At 36.2% G+C, this 24,002-nt stretch overlaps 1 protein-coding gene across 1 annotated transcript in view; it reads right to left on the reverse strand.

Annotated features, from left to right (window-relative positions):
- Window positions 1–24,002, reverse strand: part of SLC38A6 (solute carrier family 38 member 6) — a 73,133-nt gene that overhangs the window by 36,541 nt on the left and 12,590 nt on the right. Inside the window, exons 4-5 of the mRNA XM_007471506.1 lie at window positions 9,779–9,831; window positions 6,347–6,386 (exon numbers count right to left, since the gene is read on the reverse strand). Of these exons, the coding sequence (XP_007471568.1) occupies window positions 6,347–6,386; window positions 9,779–9,831 (93 nt within the window). The remainder of the gene's footprint in view (window positions 1–6,346; window positions 6,387–9,778; window positions 9,832–24,002) is intronic.

The following is a 24,002-nucleotide window of genomic DNA, read 5'->3' on the forward strand; positions in this document are numbered from 1 at the left end:
TTATCAAGATCTTAAACTTGAATAAAAACTGACCAGAATATTTACTATTCTGAGAACCCTATAATTAAACTTCAATTAACAATTGTCACTAAGAAATACGTTATTTTCAAAACCTTTTTAAAGTGACATGTAACCAGTAAATTTTGTCAAAGGAAGGACTTGTAAGAAATACTCCCCTTCCAAATTTCCTTTATTTCTCCTATTCTAAGACAGTGCTTTCTAGAATTTCTGGACAATACTATTCAGGCCTCAAAAAAGCCGCAGTTTGACTACAGATGAGATGACCAGCAGATGGCGTTGTAACAGCACTCCCAATCCCTGTATCCCAGGAGATGGTACAAACCAGTAATTCTAAAAGACTTCAGTTACCTTACCAAAAAAAAAAAAAAAATACACACACACACACACACACACACACACACACACACACATATATATTTCAGTAAGAAAGTAAAGCCAAAGGGTTTCTAACTTAATATTAAATCACGATTTTGAAAAATACTGAGAATTTGAAATTTTTATAGCTCTCAACTGAGAATTATCTTATTTATACCTTTCTGCTTATGAGATTTAGAAACTGTGCTACTTGACCACATAAAAGGGCTGCTGAGTTTCTCTTAAAACTTAGATACCCAAACTGAGGCATTAATCAAGGCTGCTGGAGTAGGTCTGTGGGATCTCTGCCAGGCTGGAAAATCTGGGTCATTCTAGCAGTTTCAGGAGGTTTCAGTAAGTCTACTAATGTTTAGGGTTCCCCTTTCAAAATATGTAACAGTGACTCAATCTTTATTCTCCTTTAAAGAACTAAGGAAAGAATATGCTATCCATAGTGGTCCTTCATATTTTAAAAGAGCAAACTAAGAATTTAACATACTCCCAGGAGCCACTCACCTTGCGTTTTGAGTTGGGCAAGATATGAAACCAGAAATGACACAATTAACTTCACTTTTATCACGTACTCATCAGAGTTAACAGGACTTTCAACATGACTAAAGATGATTTGAGGTTTACTGCTTGATTTCTAGGGATATTTTAGCCAACTGAGTGGTCTATCTCTGGAGTTCAAACACTTGTGAAACTACTTACCTTGGTTTTTAGGAAAAGAATCTTATAATGCAACACAATTAGAGGAACTATGTGGAAACTACCTGTACTTATTTGCTATTACAGTTCTTAATCCTTTAACTTGTAGTCCACTAAATTCAAACTCTCAGCCAGAGTTCTCTTCCCTCTAACAGCATTAAATATTAAAACTCCCAGACGCTTCTTTTCTGACTTTATGTCCAAGCAACAATGACTCTCAGCAAATGCCCCTCCAGTGCCTGAGGCATCGGGCAGCTGGGGGCTCTCTGGCTCTGGCTCTGGCCTATTTTGGGCCCCTAATTCATCAGTGTTGGGAGGCAATCAGGAATTGCTTCTAAGTAGTATTTTACTATGTGGCTCTCCATTTTCTAAAGGTAATGGTTTCCATAACCCTAGAAAAAAAGAGTGCTAAATTTAGTGAGTCACATTTTTTTCTATTATAAAGTTTAGAGATTTTTCAAAGACAGTAGATCTTTCCAATCTATTTGTCAGACCACACTAGTGCCCTGTGACTAATACTTGGTGTGTGATTGTACTGGGGAAAAAAGGTTTTCTGTGAAGTTCTGACAGTTGATTTTTCCCTAAAGAAACCATATGCTCACTTATGCATTTTGTGTGGTCTTCTCTTGCCAGTTGATCTTTCTTTTTTAAAGGAATACCAAACCAGGTCACTGGCTTTTCCTTCTCTCCCTCCTTCTCTTATTCCTTACTTTCTTCCTATAATAAATAAGATTTATTAAACACCTACTAAGTGCTACGTACTTAGGAGCATAAATGAATGAGCAAAATTACTTAGATATATGGAATACAAAGATGTAGGGAATAAACTGAGTCTTACTAAAAGATCCATGTAACAAATATTGATCAAGGACAATTCATGATCATCTTGCTTCTAAAGGCCCCTGTTTCATTTTTCTCATAGATTCATCAGGGGCACAGAATCCCAAGAAAACTGAGAAATGTTTAAATGTTACAAAGAATAAGAGTCAGGAAGCATTAATCTAAGACATGATTATCCAACCTGAAAGCAGAAGATTTTAAAATACTTTATCTATTTTACATAAATAAGATCTAACTCTCCTCAATATTTTCAACCTTTTAATTTTTAGATAATTCTAAACTATAAACCACTCTATGGACTTTCAAGTTTCTTTCTATCATTTATATAGTATATAAAATTGTCTCCTTGAAGCAAAATCTTAGGCTTTTAAACAGAATTTTTTAAAATTGTCTCATTCATTCAACAAATATTATTTATTGAGCTCCTCTACCAGAAACTAGGTCGTTATGAAAACACATAGTTCCTGTCCCCAAGGAGTTTTAAAAATCCTCAACATTTAATCTTTTCATAGCTTTTCAAGCATTTACTATATCAGAGCAGAAAGAACAAAGCCTTTAGAAGTAGACAAAGTGAGATTTGAGTCCTGGCTGTAATAAAGGGTAAAGGTAAGCAAGTCATTTATCCCTTCTGAGCACTGATTTCGACCTCTGTAAAATGAGGATAATATCATCTACCCTGAAGTGCTGTTGTAAGTATAATTAAAGTGTCTAGGAGGAGGCTTGACCTAAAGACAATCTATTATATTATTTTTCATTTCTAAACAACCACTGAAAAACTCCAAGCATTTATACTAATAGTGAATATACTATCTTTCAGAAATGCTATCTGAACTATATTATATATGCAGATAGGCATGTAAGAAGTGCAAAAATTTAATCTGATGCTATACACTTCATATCATCTTATAAATATCCAATGTATTTCCAATTAACAAAGAGAAAAGTCAAAATCCATTTTGAAAGAATAACATTAAATAAGTCATATGCACAACATATTAAAGATCCTCCCAAATAAGTATGCTGTTTCTTCTCAAGCATACATGGCTTAGCGCTGTTAAGGGCTTCCACCGACCTAGCTTAGGTTAATCAAGAAATTACTTCGTAAGCCTGGAGTTCCTAGATGTTAACCTCAGAGGCTCAGCGGCTGCCCTAAAGGGTAGTTCTAAGAACTGAGACTCCCCTTTCTGAAAAAGAACAGCATCCATGAAAGCTTTTAGAGCAATAGATTCTGACTTGTTACAAAGATACCTAAGAAAAGACCAAATCATCTTTTGAACCAAGCATAACCCTCCCACAAAACTTTCCTGTAATAAAAATATTTTAATGCTCTGAAGGAATTAACATGCCTATCAAAGTGCTAAATTAGAAGGTGACTTTTGTGGTAAGAAGGGACCTTAAGCTTCGTGCTTTTCCCATCCTACCCCCAGCAATTTAACAAAGAGGAAACTGAAGCTGAGAGGAATTTTCCCAACACACATGGCTACCTAATGGCAGAGACTGGAGCAGACAGAATTCAACGTATCTGACTTCCAACCCAGTGTTCTGCTCACAAGAGCAAGCTTCCAATTCTATTATAATAAAGGAATGATTATATGCACATCTTGCTAAGACAAAAGAAAAAAAAGCTCTGAAAATGTTTCAGATATTATTTAGTGGGCTCTCAATAAATAAACTTTTAACCAATGTGAAGAAAATCATGAGGACATTATTCTAAAAACTGAATAAGCATTACCAGCTTTTCTGAATTTGAGGGACATTAAAAATTTCTGTGATTGCTTCTAAGTCACTTTTTTAAAAAAGTTTCTGAAACAAAGCAAGCAAGCAAATCAACAAACGGAAGAACTGATGATTTATCTGCCACCAAATGCAGGAATTCTTTCTAGAACATTCTGACAACTGACCAACCAGCTGTTTGAATGTTTTCAGGGATACAGAGCTTTAACAAAGGAGTGTAGGCCATCTCCATTATCACACAGCTTAGCATTCCAAATGAAACCAGACCAGCTTCACTTAGAGTTCTACCCATTAGAACCAGTTCTGCCCTCCAGAACTATACTAAATTAGTCTAGTATCTTTCTATATTTCATGTTCAGCTCTTCAAATATTTAAAGCTAGTGATCAGTCTAGAAGTCCCCTTTTCTTCTTGGTAAATATAGCTAGAATATTAAAAAGTACTTGGAAATAGCACATATAAATCATATTCAGCTCCATTAAGCTTAAAAAAAAGGTTTATCCAGTTCCAAGTATTGTGCTAGGTTTTGGGACTACAAAGAGAAATAAGACATAATCCTTGCCGTGGAGGAGCTGACAATATAGTGGGGAAGTAAAAGCATATACAGAGATAACTTCAACCTAATAACAGCAAGTGCTAAAATAGAGTCATGTCCAATAGCAGTTGCACACCAGATTAGGGAACAAGGAAGAGATCAGGGTGAAGGATACAGAGAATACAACAGCAGGCATTTTGCCAGTCACAAATTTAGATCCAAAGTCCTGGGTTGAAAACTCTACATAAAATAAACAATAGTTAAGCCTAATCCAAACAAAATGTGCTTGATGGTTCTTACTAATCATATAGAGAGGAAAATAAGGGATTGAAAATACCAAAACATACTTTCACATTAGCGACATTACAAGTGCACATTTAAGCAATACATATTTGCTAAAATAAAGTATTCCAAAGTAGATCTTAAAATCAATGATATTATATAGATTCATTAGGTAAGAGACTGGTTACTAACTGCTAATGTGAAGAGTGAAGTGTGTGTTAACAAGGAAATTATTTGGTACAACATCCAAGAAAGTATTCTTCTACTTCAATAATATATTTTTTTGCCCTGAAAATTCAAAGAATTAAAACATGAATGTTCAGGATTTCCAAAACAATGGCAAATACAATTTATTGTTGGAATATTTATTTTTTCCTTGACCAAGAAACTCATTAAAGATGGAATTTTGTTGAACAATACTTAAAGTGAAATAGCTCAGATCTCGAGTATCAGTTAAACTTTATTAAAGCTGTCATCTTTAAATTATTTTGAACTGTCACAGATAAGAAATAAGATTAAAATTTCCTCTGACCATACCTTCTTGAATAAGATCCAAAGTGCATATCAACCTTCTCTGTGTATTTAACCTTAAAGTAAAAGTATTTATTTAGCACTCCAGTCAATGGTAAAAGAAAATTAAGATATTGTTCAGCATTTGTAACTTCTTTACAACATATACAGACATGATTCCCATAGTATTCTGGATTTAAATGTTTAATACATTTAGTCAATAACTATCAATAATTAAAAGTAATTTTTGTTTCTACATAGTTCTTGATATCAGGATCATTTTTTTTTTTTAATTTAATTTAATTTTTTGGTACGCAGGCCTCTCACTGTTGTGGCCTCTCCCGTTGCAGAGCACGGGCGGCTCCGGATGCGCAGGCTCAGTGGCCATGGCTCACAGGCCCAGCCGCTCCGCGGCATGTGGGATCTTCCCGGACTGGGGCACGAACCCGTGTCCTCTGCATCGGCAGGCGGACTCTCAACCACTGCGCCACCAGGGAAGCCCCTCAGGATCATTTTTTAATGGGAACAAGATGCAAGATAAATGTGAGAATACTTTTCATTTGTCTCAAGTTTGTTTATTCTTTTTTTATAAATTTATTTATTTTATTTATTTTTGGCTGCATTGGGTCTTCGTTGCTGTGCACGGGCTTTCTCTAGTTGTGGCGAGTGGGGGCTACTCTTTGTTGTAGGGTGCAGGCTTCTCATTGCCGTGGCTTCTCTTGTTGTGGAGCACAGGCTCTAGGCACTCGGGCTTCAGTAGTTGTGGTGCATGGGCTTAGTTGCTCCGCAGCATGTGGGATCTTCCCAGACCAGGGCTTGAACCCGTGTTCTCTGCATTGGCAGGCGGATTCTTAACCACTGTGCCACCAGGGAAGCCCAAGTTTGTTTATTTTTTAAACCACGTGGTCATTTTCAATTTCTTGGTTACAAAAGAAGATTGCCTTTCCACACCTGACACAGCCATGGAATACCACTCCCTCTAAAGCAGTACATGCCACTGGGGGTGATCAGGACAAAAGTAGAGGAGAAATACTTCAGAATCACCTGGAGAGTTTTCCCAAGTGGCACCTCACCACTATTACAGCTACAGAAAGCCCATGCTTTAGAGGTGTGCTGCAGACCTAATAACAAGATTGAAATCAAAGGTTTAGCTGCAACTGAATTTAGAAACTATTGTCCTACAAGAGCTGCTAAAAAGGATTTTAAAAAAAAAAAGAGTAATGAGGACAACACACAGGGCTTCTGAGACACCTATGTCTACAGAGGTTCAGGTTCCCAGCTAGACCTGTAGTAAGGCAAGAAACCAAAGGAGGAAATCATTTCCATCACATTTATGCATAAGCAGTGCACTTTCAATTGCTTACCTCCAGTATTCTGAATTATTATGGTGCCTGCTACCACCACCTAAAAAACAACAAATGTATTCAGAAGATGAAAGGGGAAATAATACAAAAGGATCAGTATTTTATTAAAATCCAATAACTATGACTTAAAAACAGATGCAGAAATTGAGTGAAGAGAAACTGAAAAGAATACACTTTGCCAGCCATTTGTAATATATAAAACTAACAATCATCACATTAAAAGCCTTTCTTTAATAGTTCCATGGTTACTATAAAAAACACTTTTGTAAGTTTTCTTGGCAGTCATTTTTAAATAGTTAAAAGTGTTAAAACGCTAGTAATCAATGGTTATCAAAGTACCAAAAAACTGAAATTGAATCTATCTGCTCTCATTCTCCCTTTTTTACTGGTTTTATCACTTTGCTCTGTTAGGCGGACTGAGACAGTTTCAGGTGTGTTGTGTCAATGCTGTACTGCATAGAAGGGAATAATATAGTCTGCAGAGTGTATCAGCTTGGCATACACCAAGCCTTGAACATCCCTGTCGCAGGGATTAATAAAGTCTAGAGCAGAAAACTCTATAGAGCCCACATGTTCTCACATCTGAAAATTGAAGCAAAATGTTTCAAACTCAATAATATGAAGTGGACTGAGTGCAAGACAACAGGAGGTGGTAAAGAGTGTAATATATTGGAGAAGTCCTCTCGTTTCAAAATGGGGCAGCTGCTGCACAGCTCTGGCCAGTTGCTGACATGTGAGAATGTGAATCCAGTGTAGCTCAATCTTCTGCTTTTTCAAGAAAAGTCAGAAATTGAATTCTTTTAAAATGTCATAACTCTTTGTTGGCAATCAGCTAAAAATAAAAAAGATTTGAGCCAAACAAAATATGCCTGAGGGCTATGTTCAGCCTGCAGGCTTGCTAACTTGTGATCTTTGATGACATTCCTGGGAAACTCAAGATAGCACTTTATCCATTCTTGGTCATCAGATGTACTCAGGAGAAATGATTAAACATTCTGCTTCCACTTGGGCCTTTCAGTCACTTATATCTTGGTGGACCTGTACCTCCAATGTATGTTTCGAGCTGACTAGCTATCTAAGATCATTACTACATGGACTGGGAAGAGATGACCCTTCCTCTCCTAGAAGTCCCATCAGTGACACAGCATTTGCCTATCCTGGGAATAAACTAAGTTACTGAGACCTAGAAGCCTTGGGGTCTGGAAAGCAGGGATAATGATAGAAACACTTGGCAAGGTGTCTTTGAATGTGGTAACTGCCACTCTAACATTTTCCAGAAAAATCTCTACATATCAACCCATTTAAAAATTAGTTCCAAAGTGTCACTCACAGTTATTTGTGAAAAGACTTTTTTGAAATTTTTGTATACTGTCTTTCATATGCAATTGATACCTATTGTTAATCACACATGAAATTTGGATTTTTCTAAGAATATACTGCAAAAAGCAATAATATCAGCTTAGTGATGACTATCTTCCCATTTTTTGTCTGAATTTAAGCATTTTCGATCTAGAAAGTCAGTATATCTTTCTATCAATCTATCGATATTTCCAGCGCCTAGCACAGTGCATGGCACATGGTATTTGCTCAATAAATATTTGTTTGACAAGTACATAAATCCATTTATAAACAATTAATAATTTTCCTTAAAAAGTTCAAAGCATTTCAAAAATATTTAATTTTCAGAACAATGTTACCCTATCATATGTCACATCCATATTCATATAATATCTGGAAAGAAGGAAATAGGAAAGTTTCAACCCAACTGTGGAAGTTGAGAGAAAATATTAAACAAACAAACAACTCCTCATTTAGAGTATTCTCTGTCTGTGTATCTGCCTACTAAGAACTGTGTGCATACATTAAAATGATAATGCAACTATTGTAGAGTTTTAGGAGAAGGGGACTCTCAATAATCCATGTTCTTCTTGTAGAGTCTGCTGCTATCCAAGGAATGCAGGAAACACCAATGTGAAATAACAGTGATGATGCTTAGTCATGTTTACAGATTATATTAAATTAATTGGAGAGTTTTCTTATATAAATAACATTTTCTTCTTCCTTGATTAAACTGGATACAGTTAATTGATCATGATTATGCCAAACATCCTGATCTCCAAGAAAGAGAAATTGTTTAGATGATTAACAAAAACCTTTACCCTCAAAAGTAACATAGTCTCCATTTAGTTCAAGTTTCAGGCTATTAAAATAAGCTCCAGGGCTTCCCTGGTGGCGCAGTGGTTGAGAGAGTCCGCCTGCCATTGCAGGGGACACGGGTTCGTGCCCCGGTCTGGGAAGATCCCACGTGCCATGGAGCGGCTGGGCCCGTGAGCCATGGCCGCTGAGCCTGTGCGTCCGGAGCCTGTGCTCCGCAACGGGAGAGGCCCATAGCAGTGAGAGGCCCGCAAAAAAAAAAAAGATAAGCTCCAAACCATGAGGTTACATAGTATGATTTAAATATTCTCCTTTGTGCTTTAAAACCAAAGTTAATTTGAATGTAAATACACATTCCCCCCACCATTACATAGCTATACCTTTTTCCTCCCATACTCACTTCTTAGAAGTTAGTTCGGCTATCTACAAATACAGCATCGTTTTATATTAAAAACAAAACAAACAAAAAATACAAACAACAGATTTACAAAGAAAAAGAAAAAGTCCTGTTTGGAGCCAACACGTAAATGGGTTTTAGAAGTATGATAGCTCTTCAGAAATAAAAAATTATTAAAGCGCTAACAATAGTATTTAACTACTGATTACCTGTGGAAGAAGATAGTATTTCCTCTACCCATTAAATTAGTTTAGTATGCCTATCACAGATGAATGCCCAATAAATACTGTTGTTATTTCTCTTATTCTAAGGAGGAAAAGTAGTCGATTTTGAGTCTGGAGTCCTATGGAATACTGGCCTAAGTAATTGTCGACAAATAGGCCCCTTCCCTTCTCTGGGCCTTAATTTCCTAACCTATAAATGAGGGGACATCTAGATCATCTTTTAGCACTGTTCAGCTCTTAAATGATATGATCTTCTAATTATCAGTTTTTTAAAACATGCTATAAGTTTGATTCTATGCTTCTGTCTTGTCCTGTCTTCATGAGAATTTACTCAGATAATATAATCAAAATTAATAAGAAAAACTTAAAGCAGGCCATCGTTACTGATTTAAAATTATACAAGTCATTGTTCTCCTTCATTAGGGTAAAAAACACTAAAAAAATTTAAGTGTTGAATTAAATTTATCAATGCATTTTTAGGAAGGGCACAGAGATTTCTTCTCTCTCTTCCTGTACCCATCATTCTCTTTCTTCACTTTAGTTTCCTTTTATTCCCTTAATTTCTTTCTCTTATATATACTTGTCTTTTCTAACTGGAAATGGAAGGAAAAATTCCTTTCAGGATTTTGGACACAGCAAGGAGAAAAAAATAATTACCTTTCCAGGTAATCCAAATGCAAAGAGTCCAAGATCTTCATAAGATGTCACAGCTGTTAAGAGAAATTATAACTGTTATTTTTACACAAAACTATTTGTGTGCCAAGTCTTACACAGAAGAAAGCTATTCCACTACTACCTGATAGCTATTGGATTGCCACACTAAATATAAGCAGAAGTAATGACTTTGGGGGAAACCTGAAAACTTACGATCCACAAAGACAGCGTCCTCTTAGAATAAGTAGAGCTTAGCAATTACCAAGGTTGTCTAACAACTACCCAGGCTGCATAAATTCAAATAGAATAATTACTCAAGAACAACCCACTTCTCACTAAACAGTACTTGCAGACTACACTGTCCAAATGTAAATTTTCATTGGCAACAGTTTCTGAAAACTGCTGTGTAAATAAAACTTGATAAAGTACAAAAGTTGTGTCATACTTTCAGAGACATTCACTTTTCCAGGCTACCTAGGATATGATAATGTATTCATTATAGAAACAATACCCTCATCCTGCAATAAGGGTATATATTTTCTTTTTCATCATAAAGAGTATGAAATTACATTTTCATTCCACATGTTCAAGAAGTGTGATCACAGAAAAGATGAAAATTAAATGGCTCATAAAAGAACCAAATGTGTCCTTAGATGATAAAGCTTCATGTTATAACTGGTGATGTCACAGGTAAAAATAAGAGAAGTAAAAACATTTATATAATCCTAAATTTGAAAAGTCCTTTACAGTGCTTACACAGAAAAAAAAAAAAAAAGCAGGTTAGCAGATACTAAGGCTTGCTAATAGCAACACACATTTCCTATTGAGTCAAAGATATGTCTCATCATTTCTTAAAGAAAGTTTTTAATATATACTCTCAAGATATACATAGGTTTCTTCACCACTACATTAACAAAAAGCTCCCTTATACTTTCATAAACAAAGTCTACCACGTATGAAAAAATAAGCATTTTGAAAACCACATATGGTCTGTATATGTTATAACTATTACAAAGTCAGAAAGAAAACAGTGAAATGCTAAAAAAGTAAGTTTTACTTAAAACAAAAATTTTTAACATTTTAAACTTTTTTAAACTTTAATTTATTATCAGAATAGATAGAAGAATTTCAAAACTTTTTGGATGACACAGCTATTTTTTATTTTACTTTTCTATTTTATTATTTTATTTTTTTGGCCGCATTGTGTGGCACGTGGGATCTTAGCTCTGAGACCAGGGATTGAACCTGTGCCCCTTGCAGTGGGCGCGTGGAGTCTTAACGACTGGACCACCAAGGAAGTCCCAACACGGCTATTTTTTAAAATGTATTTACATACTGCTCAACAGTGGGCAAGGACAATTTAATTTTGAATTTGGAACATATAATTTGATTATAACTAGGAACCTTTATGCTTTAACAATGAAAGACTTCAATAATAATCTTAGAGAGGTAGACTGTAGATATATTTTAGAACATAAAATTAAAAAGCAGAGTTAAAAAACTAAGAACTGGATTTTTTTCCTCCTATGTGAAATGCTGAAATTCTTTTTTTCAAATACACATGTTCTAAAGTGAATGTCAACAAAAAAATTAATAATTATTTCAACCAATAAATCTTTACTAGTTTGTTTTCATATTCCTAAATATAATTAAGAGATAATGCTATATAGGGGCACAATTTCTTATATTTAACTTTCCAAAGCCTTGGTATATATATTAAACCAGAAATTCTCTAAATGTTAGCTTCTATCTAATTTGACATTAAGAAGGTAATTTTGTTACATATTATGTGTATGTGAACCAAGTCTCCAGAAGGTCTCTGATCTGTCACTATGAGGCATGAGATTAAAGGAACATCATTGTTCATTTTCAGCATCCCTCTTTCATATTACAGTTGAAAGTGTTTGCTCTTTAAAAAAAACTTTCCTTCCAAGGACTTAAAGCAAGGAGGCTTTTCAGTGTTACATATGGAAATACACCACATAACTTGCTTTTAAAATGATCTATTTTGGGGACTTCCCTGGTGGTCCAGCGGGTAAGACTCCACGCTCCCAATGCAGGGGGCCTGGTTTCGATCCCTGGTCAGGGAACTAGATCCCACATGCATGCCGCAACTAAGATTCCACATGCTGCAACTAAAAGATCCCACATGCCGCAATGAAGATCCCCTGTGCTGCAACTAAAACCCAGCACGGCCAAAATAAATAAATTTTTAAAAAATTTTTACAAAAATTAAATGATCTATTTTGCATTAGATTCTTAGTCAGGGAGCAAGTTATCAAGATAATACTCTTTAAAAAGTTTGACTAGGATTTGTTTTATTTCTAAATAGCAGAAAACAAGTATAGATTGTATATTAGTAAACATAAAAAGCAAATAACTTTCCGATAAGCAAAAATAATATTGAAATATTCCAAAAAGAATTGGTATTTCAATTATCTAAATTTAAATAAATTAAACATTTATTCTTAATTTTTAAATTAGAACATAACATTTATTACTCCAGAAAATATAATCAAACTAACAGCTTAATGAAGATAGTTGTAATTGCAACTTCTGACAATAGTGGCATACATTTTAGCAATCTCACATTTGTTCTCTATTATTTTCTAGTGTTATAAAAATATCTTTAAATACAGCAAAGTCCCAAATTCAGAGTGAACAAAGTTTAGACTTTTAAATGGAGACTTACTACTATGTTCAAATCCTAACTCTACCTTTAAGTCAGCAGGTCTGGCTAGTCATTCAGTTCTGTCACTGTCATCTTACTTCTTTTATGTTGCAAAAATTATAAGTACTTTTCCATGTCTGAGACATCATTAGTATGAACAACAGCTTCTGGCTTAACTTCGAGGCTTTGCTAAGATAAAATATGTACACAGTCAGTCAAATGCTTTATCTCCACATATTTACTTTTTAATGGTTTTCTGGATCATCTTGACATACAAACCAAAACAGCACTAGTGAAATACTTTGAAAATTCTATTCTACCATTTGGACAATTAAGATGCTGGTAACAGTGTAAATTGGAACTGACTTTGGAATGTAATTTGACCAATGAACCTTGAAAATATTTATAATATTTGACTCCTGGGAGCTTGCATCTTAGGAAATAAGACTAACATCAGAGAAATCATTATATGCAGATATTCATTGTGTATTATTTACATTGAAAAAAAAGACTACCAAAATGCTCAATAATGGTAAAGTGGTTAAGTAAATTATGGTAGGTATATCTAGTAGAATAATATGTAGCCATTAAAAACTATGTTTATAATAACATGAAAAATGCCAATATTAAGTGAAAAATAGGATTTGATTGAATATGATCTATAAAGCAAAACACTTTCATATGATCAATGTTTTAGTATCTTATTTATAATGTAAAAGATGTTTTGAGAGATATCAAAATGAGACGTGGGGATGACCAGTCACATTAATAGCAAATTCTTACAGAAGAGGAATAACATTAATTATGAAAATTATGGATTTAATTCGGCCTTTTACAGGAATTCATACAAGTAGTACTTGGCACAATCCTTAAATAAATAACTGAAAGCAGTCATTAGCAATCTATTTTAGGAAATTATTTTTTTGATATGAAGAAGTCAATGCTATGGTTTTGAGGGGATGGAAAGGCTGTAAATCTTAATCAAGTAAATTGGGGAAAAATTTCTTCTTTAATGTACCGCCAAGGCACACTTTAGTGCTATTTTGGCTAGACCAAGAGTTTGGCCTCCACAGGAATCGTTTGGAAAGCTGCTTCCCATGAAGTAGTGGAATATTTCCAGCTAGTTACTCCAGTGCTCCGTCTGCTTTGCATTTTTTCCTCAATGAAATAGGACAATTAATAAACTCTGGTTACGGTACAAAGCCCAAGTTTCAGCAGCAGCAATATTATCTTTGGAACTGGATTGAGGGACATGAGTTACTCAAATACAGTTCAACTCTCAGAAAGCAGGCCATTTGGAATGCACCCTTATTTTGAAATTCTTTTCTTTCTCATGTTTTCCTTCATTTTCCTCTTGTCTTTTTTCTCCATAAGAGTGTCATGCAAGCCATTCATTTATTGAACGTCTACTATGCAATTGTATCACCACTTCTGGTCTTTCTTAATATGTATGTAAATGTCAGTTTACCAACTAAATGTGGCATGATTTTAGAGCACCTGATGTAGTAAAAGAAAATAGAATGCTAGAGTAGAAGGAACATTCTCCTTTCAATTTCACAATGAGATACTGCAGGCAGAAAAAAGTTCTAGGATCCCAACATACTGCTTGGTTCTGCAGTGAACAAGATTTACAGTCATTCATATCCTATAAATGCTATTCACTGGTTTTCAACTTTAGACTCAACTTATACATAAAAAATGAATGACTTACATATGATTACAAAACAAAGTAAATACTGTCAACCTTGACAATATAAGGGTACAGCAGAAGGACTATGGGAAATAGAAAGAGAACAGGGGAAAGCAAGGATAGGAGCACTAATACATACAACATAGCAGAGTCAAGACACACCATCTAAAGTCCATGAAACAAAAATAAAACTTTAAACATATCGTTTATACTGAGCCTGTGCTCTAGAGCCCACGAGCCAACTACTGAGGCCCACGCGCCTAGAGCCCGTGCTCCGCAACAAGAGAAGCCACAGCAATGAGAAGTCCACGCACCACAACGAAGTGTAGCCCCCACTCGCCTCAACTAGAGAAAGGCCGCACGCAGCAACGAAGACCCAACACAGCCAAAAATAAATAAATAAATAGATAAATTTTAATAAATAAATGTATTGTTTACAGTTACAAATAATCAGTGAAAGAATTATTGAATACAAACTAATGCAAATTAGAAGGGGAAGGATTAGTGCACCTGAGCTAAATCTTCACCTTTCATAATGAGGTGTCAACAGATAAAATTTAAATCAATAAATAACGGTAGAAGAATATTATTTAGACTTAGGAAGGTAACTCCCCAAAAGAATTCAAAACGAAAACTCTAAATGTTGCTAACCCTGTGAAATGGAACTAGATGTGGGGAAGAATGAGTGGGGAAGTGCTTCAAGTCCTCCTGCGCAAGTGCACACACACATACGCATGTACATACACGTGTGTGTGACTGTTATTACCTTGAAAAATTAAAAGAGGAGATTAATTTAAAAATATATTTAACCCTGCAGAGACTCACACCCATCCTTCCCTGCAGCCCAATAACAAAAAGTTCAGTTCTGCTACAGGAAACATTCTGCCATCAAGGCAAACGATACGAAGGGATAATCACTACAAGAGCAGGGTATGCACACAATCTAGCCTAGGGTTTCTCATCCTGCCACTACTGACATTTTTGGCCTGGATAACTGTTTGTAGTGGGGAGCTGTCCCGTGCACTGTAGGATGTTTAGCAGCATCCCTGGCCTCTACTCACTATATGCTAGTAGCACCTCACCCTGCCCTACAATTCTCAGCCGTGACAACCAGAAATGTCTTTAGACACTGCCAAATGCCCCTGGGGGAGAAGAATCAAGGCAAGATGAGAACTACTTACTAGCAGAAGGGATGAGACAAGAACACCATTCAATGAAGATGGAGTCACATAAACAGCCCACTTAATTGTGAGAATATTGAACTATGCTCACTAATCACAAGAAAAAGATACAAAATTATAGTTTGGACAGCCATCACTCCAAACAATAAACAAATTGAGATGGGAAATAGGAATAGGAAGTAGGAATCTACTGTCTTTCAATCAGTTTCAATCTCGTTCTCTCTCAGTGACGGCATCTCACAGTGCTGAAGGGGATTCCTTGTGACCTTAGCAATCCATATCCTTCACACAGAGCCCAGACCAAAGCGGGGGAAAAATAAAAGCCTCTCAACTTTATTGAGAAATGGTGTATTGGTGTCCAACATGTCATGTAAATGTTGTACACTCTATTTTATAGACCATACAAGAAATTTTCAAAGGTACTTTTGACTATATGTAATTTTTGACTTGTGTTAATTTTGGAACTTTTAAAATAGTCCCTCTGTAGCTCTAAGCCATTCATCACCCACATATCCAGCTTTTATTAAGTATCCTCTGTATGTCAAGCAGTTTGGTAGATGCTGAGAAAACAATGGTTAATGCTTTCAATATACACTAAATTTTCCAGGAATACAATTACCATGTAAATGGATGTTTGATTTTGTTTGGAAATTTGCCAAAAACTGTTAGCCATTTAGGAAATTCACATCACTAACAGCATTTGTTTTGTTTTTGTTTCTCCTTTACTTTGCTACATGGCATTATATTATGTATAAATACTGTATTAGTTTCCTATGGCTGCTGTAACAAAGTATGACAAATTTGGTGACTTAAAAGATCAGAAATTCAGGTACCTCCCTGATGGCACAGTGGTTAAGAATCTGCCTGCTAATGCAGGGGACACGGGTTTGAGCCCTGGTCAGGAAGATCCCACATGCTGTGGAGCAACTAAGCCCATGCGCCACAAATACTGAGCCTGCGCTCTAGAGCCCGCGAGCCACAACTACTGAGCCCTCATGCTACAACTACTGAAGCCCACATGCCTAGAGCCCACGCTCTGCAACAAGAGAAGCCACTGCAATGAGAAGCCCGCGCACTGCAACGAAGAGCAGCCCCCACTTGCTGCAACTAGAGAAACCCCTTGCACAGCAACAAAGACCCGACGCAGCCAAAAATAAATAAAATAAATTTATTTTAAAAAGCAAACAAACAGAAGTTTATTTTCTCACAGTTCTGGAGGTCAGAAGGCCAAAATCAGTCTCACTGGGTCAGTATCAAGGTATTAGCAAGGCCACAATCCCTCTAGAGGCGCTAGAGAAAATCTGTTCCTTGCCTCTTCCAGCTTCCGGTGACAGCTGGCATGACTTGATTTGTGGCCAAATCACTCCTATCTCTGCCTTTATGGTCATATTACCTTCTCCTCTTCTGTCTGTGCTCTCCCTCTGTGATACATGTGACTGCACTGAGTCCACCAGAATAACCTCCCTTGAGAAGTCCTTTTTTGCCATAAATGATAACATTCACAGGGATTAGAATTTGGATATGTTTTAGGGGGCTGTTATTTAGCCCACCACAGGTAGGTTATAATAGCTATAGGAATTTCATTTTAGATAACAAAATGAGCATTTAGAATTTTTTTTTTTTTAATAAGAGGAGGGTGCTGTGATGGATAGTATTTCAAATCACTGCTCTGAAGGGTTTCAGTAAAAAAAAAAAAAAATTTGGGGAGAACAAGGGGCCATTTTACTCCTTATTTATTTCCTCATCATTGCTAACAATTAAAATCCTCATAAAAGAATTGTCACCTTACTTTAGGAAGAGGAAGATAGGGGACTATGTTCTCTCTCTCAGTGAGTTCTAGGAAGGACGAGAATTCTCTTTGGAAGCAACAATTGGTGAATCCCAGTATCCACCTTGACCCTTTCTTTTTTTTTTTTTTTTTTTTTTTTGCGGTATGTGGGCCTCTCACTGTTGTGGCCTCTCCCATTGTGGAGCACAGGCTCCGGACGAGCAGGCTCAACGGCCATGGCTCACGGGCCCAGCCGCTCCACGGCATGTGGGACCTTCCCAGACCGGGGCACGAACCCGTATCCCCTGCATCGGCAGGCGGACTCTCAACCACTGCGCCACCAGGGAAGCCCAACCTTGACCCTTTCTGAACCACTTCAGTGCCTTCTCACTGCCTCAGCAAAAACTCCAAGTTCCTTAGGATCTGACATTTGTCTATCTCCTCAGTTTCACTTTCTTCTTTGTACATTATGCATAAATAATAGTAAACTATTTTTGGTACCTGAGTAAAATGTTCAGTATGTACCTTTGTATATGCTGGAATATATTCTCTCTTGCCTTGTCTGCTAGTCAAATTGCTTTTTAGCTCATTCCTCCAGGAATATTTACTGAACCGCACACTCCCCACCTCCACCCAGACAAGGCAAAACATTCCCTCCTCTGAGCTATCACTATACCTTGAACATATTTAAATTACCACACTACATTATGAATTATTTGCTTATGTGTTTGTCTCCCCTTCTACATTATGAGCTTTTTTAAGGGAAAAAAAGTGAGTCTCATTTACCTCTGTAATCCTAATAGATAATGAGTATAGAATGAATGAATGAACCTCTATCCTAGGCTTCAGTTCTAAGACCTGTCCATCTAGTTTTACTTCAAAGTTCATATATCCAAAACTGAACTCATTTTTATTTTGAACTAACATCTGCTGTGTTCTTATGTCCATTAATGACACTATCATTAATACAGTGGCCTACACCAGAAATCTGGGAGATATCCTCAGACATCTCCTTCTCCACATTCAGTCTAACTTCCCTACGTTCCTTAACCTGTTTTTTCCTTTTATTCTCCTGTTAATACCTTGTTTCAATCTCCCACTATTGGATTCTTAGACTTTTTTAACAGCCAGGCTTGACTACTAACCTACCCAGGTACTGTTAGTGCAAATTAGAGCTAGACAGAAAAATGAGAAAGGAACTCCCTTCAAGAAGAAGAGAAAGAAAAGAGTTTCCATCCTGAACACAAGCATGAACACATCCTGAAGGCAAGCATGGCCTGGAGAGCTGACTGTGCCTTTGTGAAAAGAACTACTCTAATCTGGAGGTGGCTCTTAGATCTGCTACTTGGTTGTTGTCCTGGGAATTCCCTCTACTTCTCCCCTGTGCTAGATTCGCTATTTTTTTGGTACTCTTTAAGTTTGGTAAATAGCATCCTGAATTGCTCATTAAGTAAGAGTGCACGGGAGATAATTTTTTGAGTCCTTACATGTATGAAAATGTCATTATTCTTTCTGTACACTTAAATGATAGTTTGGCTGGGTATAGAATTCTATACTGAAATCATTTCCCCCCAAAATTCTGAAGGTATTGCTTTATAGTCTTATTTGTTGTACTTCCTGGGAAGTCTTTTGCCATTATAGTTTTTGATTCTTTGTATAAGAATTTTGGTTTGTTTCTCCTCTCTGAAGCTTTTAGTATAGCTTCTTTATAACTGTATTTCTGATTTTTCACAAATATACTCTTTTAAAAATTAATTTTTAGTGGAGTATAGTTGCTTTACAATGTTGTGTTAGTTTCTACTGTACAGCAAAATGAATCAGCTATACATATACATATATCCCCTCTTTTTTGGATTTCCTTCCCATTTAAGTCACCACAGTACATTAAGTAGAGTTCCCTGTGCTATACAGTATGTTCTCATTAGTTGCCTACTTTATACATAGTATCAATAGTGTATCTGTATCAATCCCAATCTTCCAATTCCTCCCACCCGCCCCCTTGGTATCCATACATTTGTTATCTACGTTTGTGCCTCTATTTCTGCTTTGCAAATAAGATCATCTATACCATTTTTCAAGGATGCACTTGATACGACTTCTTTTACAATCATTATATTGCTTACCAGGAAAAATTCTTTCAATCTGGAAACTAATTTCTTTCAGTTACAAAAACTTTGCTTGTATTATTTTGTTGATAATTTTCTACCATCTAATTTTTTCTATTCTCTTTTTGTGGAATTTCTATTATTTGCATGTTGAACCTCCTGGAGTGATCCTCTCATTTTCTTATATTTTCTCTCCCATTTTCAAGCTCCTTGTCTTTTCCCCCCCAGGAAATGTCCTTAACTCCTTCAGCCCAGCTACTAAATTAATTTTAAATTTCCTTTTTTTACATCTAGGACTCTTGTATTCTCTGACCATTCCCTTGTAATAATTTCTTGTTCTTGGTTCAACAATGCAATATCTTCTTTTAGTTCTCTGAAGCTATTAAATATAGTATTTTTTAAAATGTTTTCATCTGGTCTCTGCATAATCTCTGTTTCCTCTTTTCCTCTGAGTTTGTTTCTTTCCTTTTTTTTTTTTAAACAGACTTCATTTTTAGAGCAATTTTAGGTTCACAGCAAAATTGAGCAGAAAGTACAGACAGCTCCCACATTCCCTCTAAGCCCACACACACATAGCCTCGCCCCCATCAACATCCCCCACCAGAGTGGTACGTCTGTCACATCAATGAATCTACGCTGACGCATTGTTATCACCATAAGTCCATGTTTAGAGTTCACCCTTGGTGTTGTACACTCTATGGGTTTTGACCAGTATAGTAGCATACAGAATAGTTTCACTGCCCTAAAAATCGTCTGTGCTCCACCTCTTCATTCCTCCTTCCTCCCTAAACCCTGGCAACTACTGATTTCTCACTGTCTCCATAGTTTTGTCTTTCCAAAAATGTCACATAGTTGGAATCATACAGAATGTAGCGTTTTTAAATTGGCTTCTTTCACTTAGCAATATGCATTTATAAGGTTCCTCCATGTCTTTTCATGGCTTGATAGCTCATTTCTCTTTAGTGCTGAATTATATTCTATTATCTTGATGGACCACAGTTTATCCATTCATCTACTGAAGGGCACCTTAGTTGCTTCTAAGTTCTGGCAATTAAGAATAAAGCTGCTATAAATATCCATGTGCAGGTTTTTGTGTTGACATAAATTTTCAATTCATTTAGGTAAACACCAAGTAGTACAAATGTTGGATCGAGGGGTAGACTCTGTACCTTTTCATCATGGTCTTCACCATTGTTTTGTTAACATGTTACTTTCAAAATTACAGAACAGATACTTTCTCACATTTGGAACTTGCGTTTGGAGTGAGAGAAAAAGAGTCCAAAATAACTCTAAGATCTTTGGCCTGAGCAACTAGAAGGAAGATTTATTATTTAATTAGATGAGAAAAGACTGGAAGATGTCGATTGGCAGTGTAAAAATGGAGAGTTTGGTAAATTTGAGATTAATATATTAGATATACAAGTGGAAGTATCATGGAGGAGTTGGATATGAGACTGAAATTCAGGGGAAGAGATGCAGCCTAGGGGTATAAATTTTAGGGCCATAATGAGCCCAAAAGTGTAAAAGAAAAGAGATCAGAGGAATACTGCTTGGGTATTCCAATGTTTAGAAGATGGGGAGATGAAAAGGATTCAGCAGAAGAAAAGAGAAGGAGTATTCTGTGAAACAGGAACAAAAGCAGGAGAGTCTGAATAGTGTTTTACAGAGGAAGGTGTGATCAACTGTGTCAAATGCTGCTGACTAGTCAACTAAGATGAAGACAGAACTGACCACTGGATTTAGCAATGTGTTAGTTGCTGGTACAATAATTTTTGTGGAATAATGGGGAAAGCCTGAATGAAGAGTGTTCAAGAGAGAATAGGAGGAAGGGGAAATTTCTGGTATAGACAACTATTTTGAGGAGTTTCACCATGAAGGCATAGGGCATACTGAACGAATGTGGAGTCATTTTTAAAATGGAAGAAATTATAGAATATTTGTAAACTGATAAGAAGAAAACAGAAAGGAACAAAGATAATGAAAAAGAAGAGAGGGAAGAAAGTGGCTGGAGTAATGTAGATGAGAGCAGATGGGGTCATAGCATAAGTGGAGGGATTGGCCTCAGATAGGAACACAAAGAGTTCATCCAAAGTAACAAAATATATAGCACAGATGAAGATGGGTAGGTAGAAGTGGTAGCAAGAGCTTATAAAGTTCTTTTATGATTGCTTCTATTTTCTCAGTGAAATAGAAAGTGAGAATATCAGCTAAGAATGAAATCAAGGAGAATGTGTTGAAGGTTTGAGAGAAAGAAGAAAAAGTCATCTCCCAGATAGCAGAGTAAGCAAGTGAATGAACTAAAGAAGTTAATAAAGGTTAGGTGATAGCATCACAGATCCACTAGACATTGAATTATAGCGATATTAATCTGCATGCTTGTGTCTTCTTCAGGAATATTCAACTGCACAGGTGCCTGTGTGAAGTAGGCAGAGTTACATTTAATCATGGTTGGAGTTTTGCCAGGGGAGTAGCATGATGAAAGGGAGGAGCAAGGGAGTGATTCTAATAATATACCAGGAAACTTCAACTGGATAAAGAGGGGAAATATGGACAAGAGAGTGAAGGAGGCTGCGAAGGTGGTAGATCAATGAACTCAAGTCCTGGCAGAGATGAAGAATTGCCAGAGTTGGAGTACTTGAAGGAATTAGTTTAAAAAAAAATTAAAAAGATGGTGGTTTTGGGAGGGTGAGATTCTTGAAAATGAGATTTTGGAGGGGATGCAATTTTGGTAATGACAAGATCAATGGTATGACCATGGAAATAAGTAGCTGAGGCAGGCCAGGAGTATGATCATTAGAAGAGAAGAGGTTAAGGAAATGAAAGATTTAGAAGAATTATCTATATGGATATTGAAATCATCCAGAATTATGACAGGGATAAAACTGAAGAAACTGAAAGGAAAGCAGAAGCTAATATATTCATAAAATGACAAAGTGGCTGAGGAGTCTATAGATGTTAACCATAAAGGGGGAAGTAGGTAGCAGAGAGTTATGAGACTCAAAGCTGGGGGTTTAGGGAGAGGGAGGTGGTTGAAAAGTGGAAATGAGGTGTGACTAGGACACCTATCCCATCTTTAGACAAGTATGAGGGACATGGAAGAGAAAAGAGTGGCCATTTGAGAGGACTACAGGGAAAGCAGTGTCCTCAGAGAAGTCTTAGGTTCTCTTAGAGTAAGAAAGTTAAGGAAATGTTCAGAAAAGAGTTGAGGACACAGGGTTTTACTGATGACTGACCATGCGCTCTAGAGGGCACAGTGGAAGGGTTTCAGGAGTTGGGGAGAAGGGGGAGACAAAGTCAGAAAATAGATGACAAACAACAAGGTCCTACTGCATAGCATAGGGAACTAGATTCAATACCCTGTGATAAACCATAATGGAAAAGAATATATAGATGTATAACTGAATCACTTAGCTGTACAGCAGAAGTTAACACAACATTGTAAATCAACTATATTCAATAAAATTTAAAAGAAAAGAAAAGAAAATGGATGACAGAACCATATGGAGTGAGTCTGGGAAATGAAGGATTACATAGGATTCTTGAAGTGACATACATTGAGATAAGTGGTATAATGTCATTAATCCAAATGATCTTAAGGCAAATAATGACAACAGTGCAGTGAGTGGTGGGGATCAAGGACTAGGAATTAGGGACCTGACAAGATGCAGGCTGAGTTCTAAGACTCTGATTCCCTTCTGCTGACACTGATGTGGAGGCCAGAGGAGGGGAGCTCCTCATTTATTCCCAGAGCACAAAAATTTCCTCAAAGAATCACAATAAGCCAACTGTTTCTGAGACAGCAATATGTACAAGACTTGCAATCCTTATGGGTTCTGGCCCAATGAGAACTCGTAACAATAAAAGCTAGCATTTACCAAGGACCCGACATTTTATATACATTATTATATTTCATTCTCACAACAATCCCAAGAGAAAAGTATTATCACTACCATTTTAGAGTTGGCAAACTAAGGCTAGAGAGATTAAGGTACCTTACATGCTGCCTCAGCTCCCAAGAAAAGTCCAGATAGATCCCAAATCCTACATAAAATCGAAAACAGCAGAATTTTGTGTGAAGAAATCCTTTACTTTCATAAAGATAAAAAATTCTCTTGCACTCCAGGCAAATAAATGAAGAAGTTAATCTGTAAAGATTTATGATAGCCCTTTCTCCAACCAATGAATTCAATCTGAGCATAATACTCCTTTATGACAGTCCGATAAACTGGGGAGAAAATTTAGCTATACATTATTCTCTAGAATAAATATATATATATATTTTTAATATAAAAAATTTGTTAAAGCCTACCTCCACAGAGAATTTTACAATCACTGAAGGAAATTCAATCAACAGAAGGCAGGTGCATCAGTGTATATGAAGAACCATGAAGAAGTTAGCTCATGGACCAAATAAGCTACAAAAATCAAAGAAAAAGAAAAAAGAAAGAGAAACAGAGCTTTTCACTTATATGCCCAAAGTTACAGAAAAGAACAACAGAGAGTATCAGAATTTCAAAGTTAAATACAGATAAACTGAAGGAAACTGAAGGAAAGCAAAAAAATTAGAATTATTTGGAAATCTTCATAAATTGATTACTTCCAAATAATTTAAATAAAGCAAAACACATAATTAATGATTAATGAAGATATAATTGCCATGTAGTTGACTAATGTATTAATCTTTTAGTAGAATCCATGATAAAATAACATATGAAGATGTTAAATGATCACAACTAAGTAAAAATAATTTTTTTACACAAAGAAGCAAAATTTCAAAACATGCCATTAAAATTCCAGTCAAGTTTCAGCAGG

Source organism: Lipotes vexillifer, unplaced genomic scaffold (genome assembly GCF_000442215.2).
Source record: "Lipotes vexillifer unplaced genomic scaffold, Lipotes_vexillifer_v1.1 scaffold1188, whole genome shotgun sequence".
NCBI classification, from domain to species: Eukaryota; Metazoa; Chordata; class Mammalia; order Artiodactyla; family Lipotidae; genus Lipotes; species Lipotes vexillifer.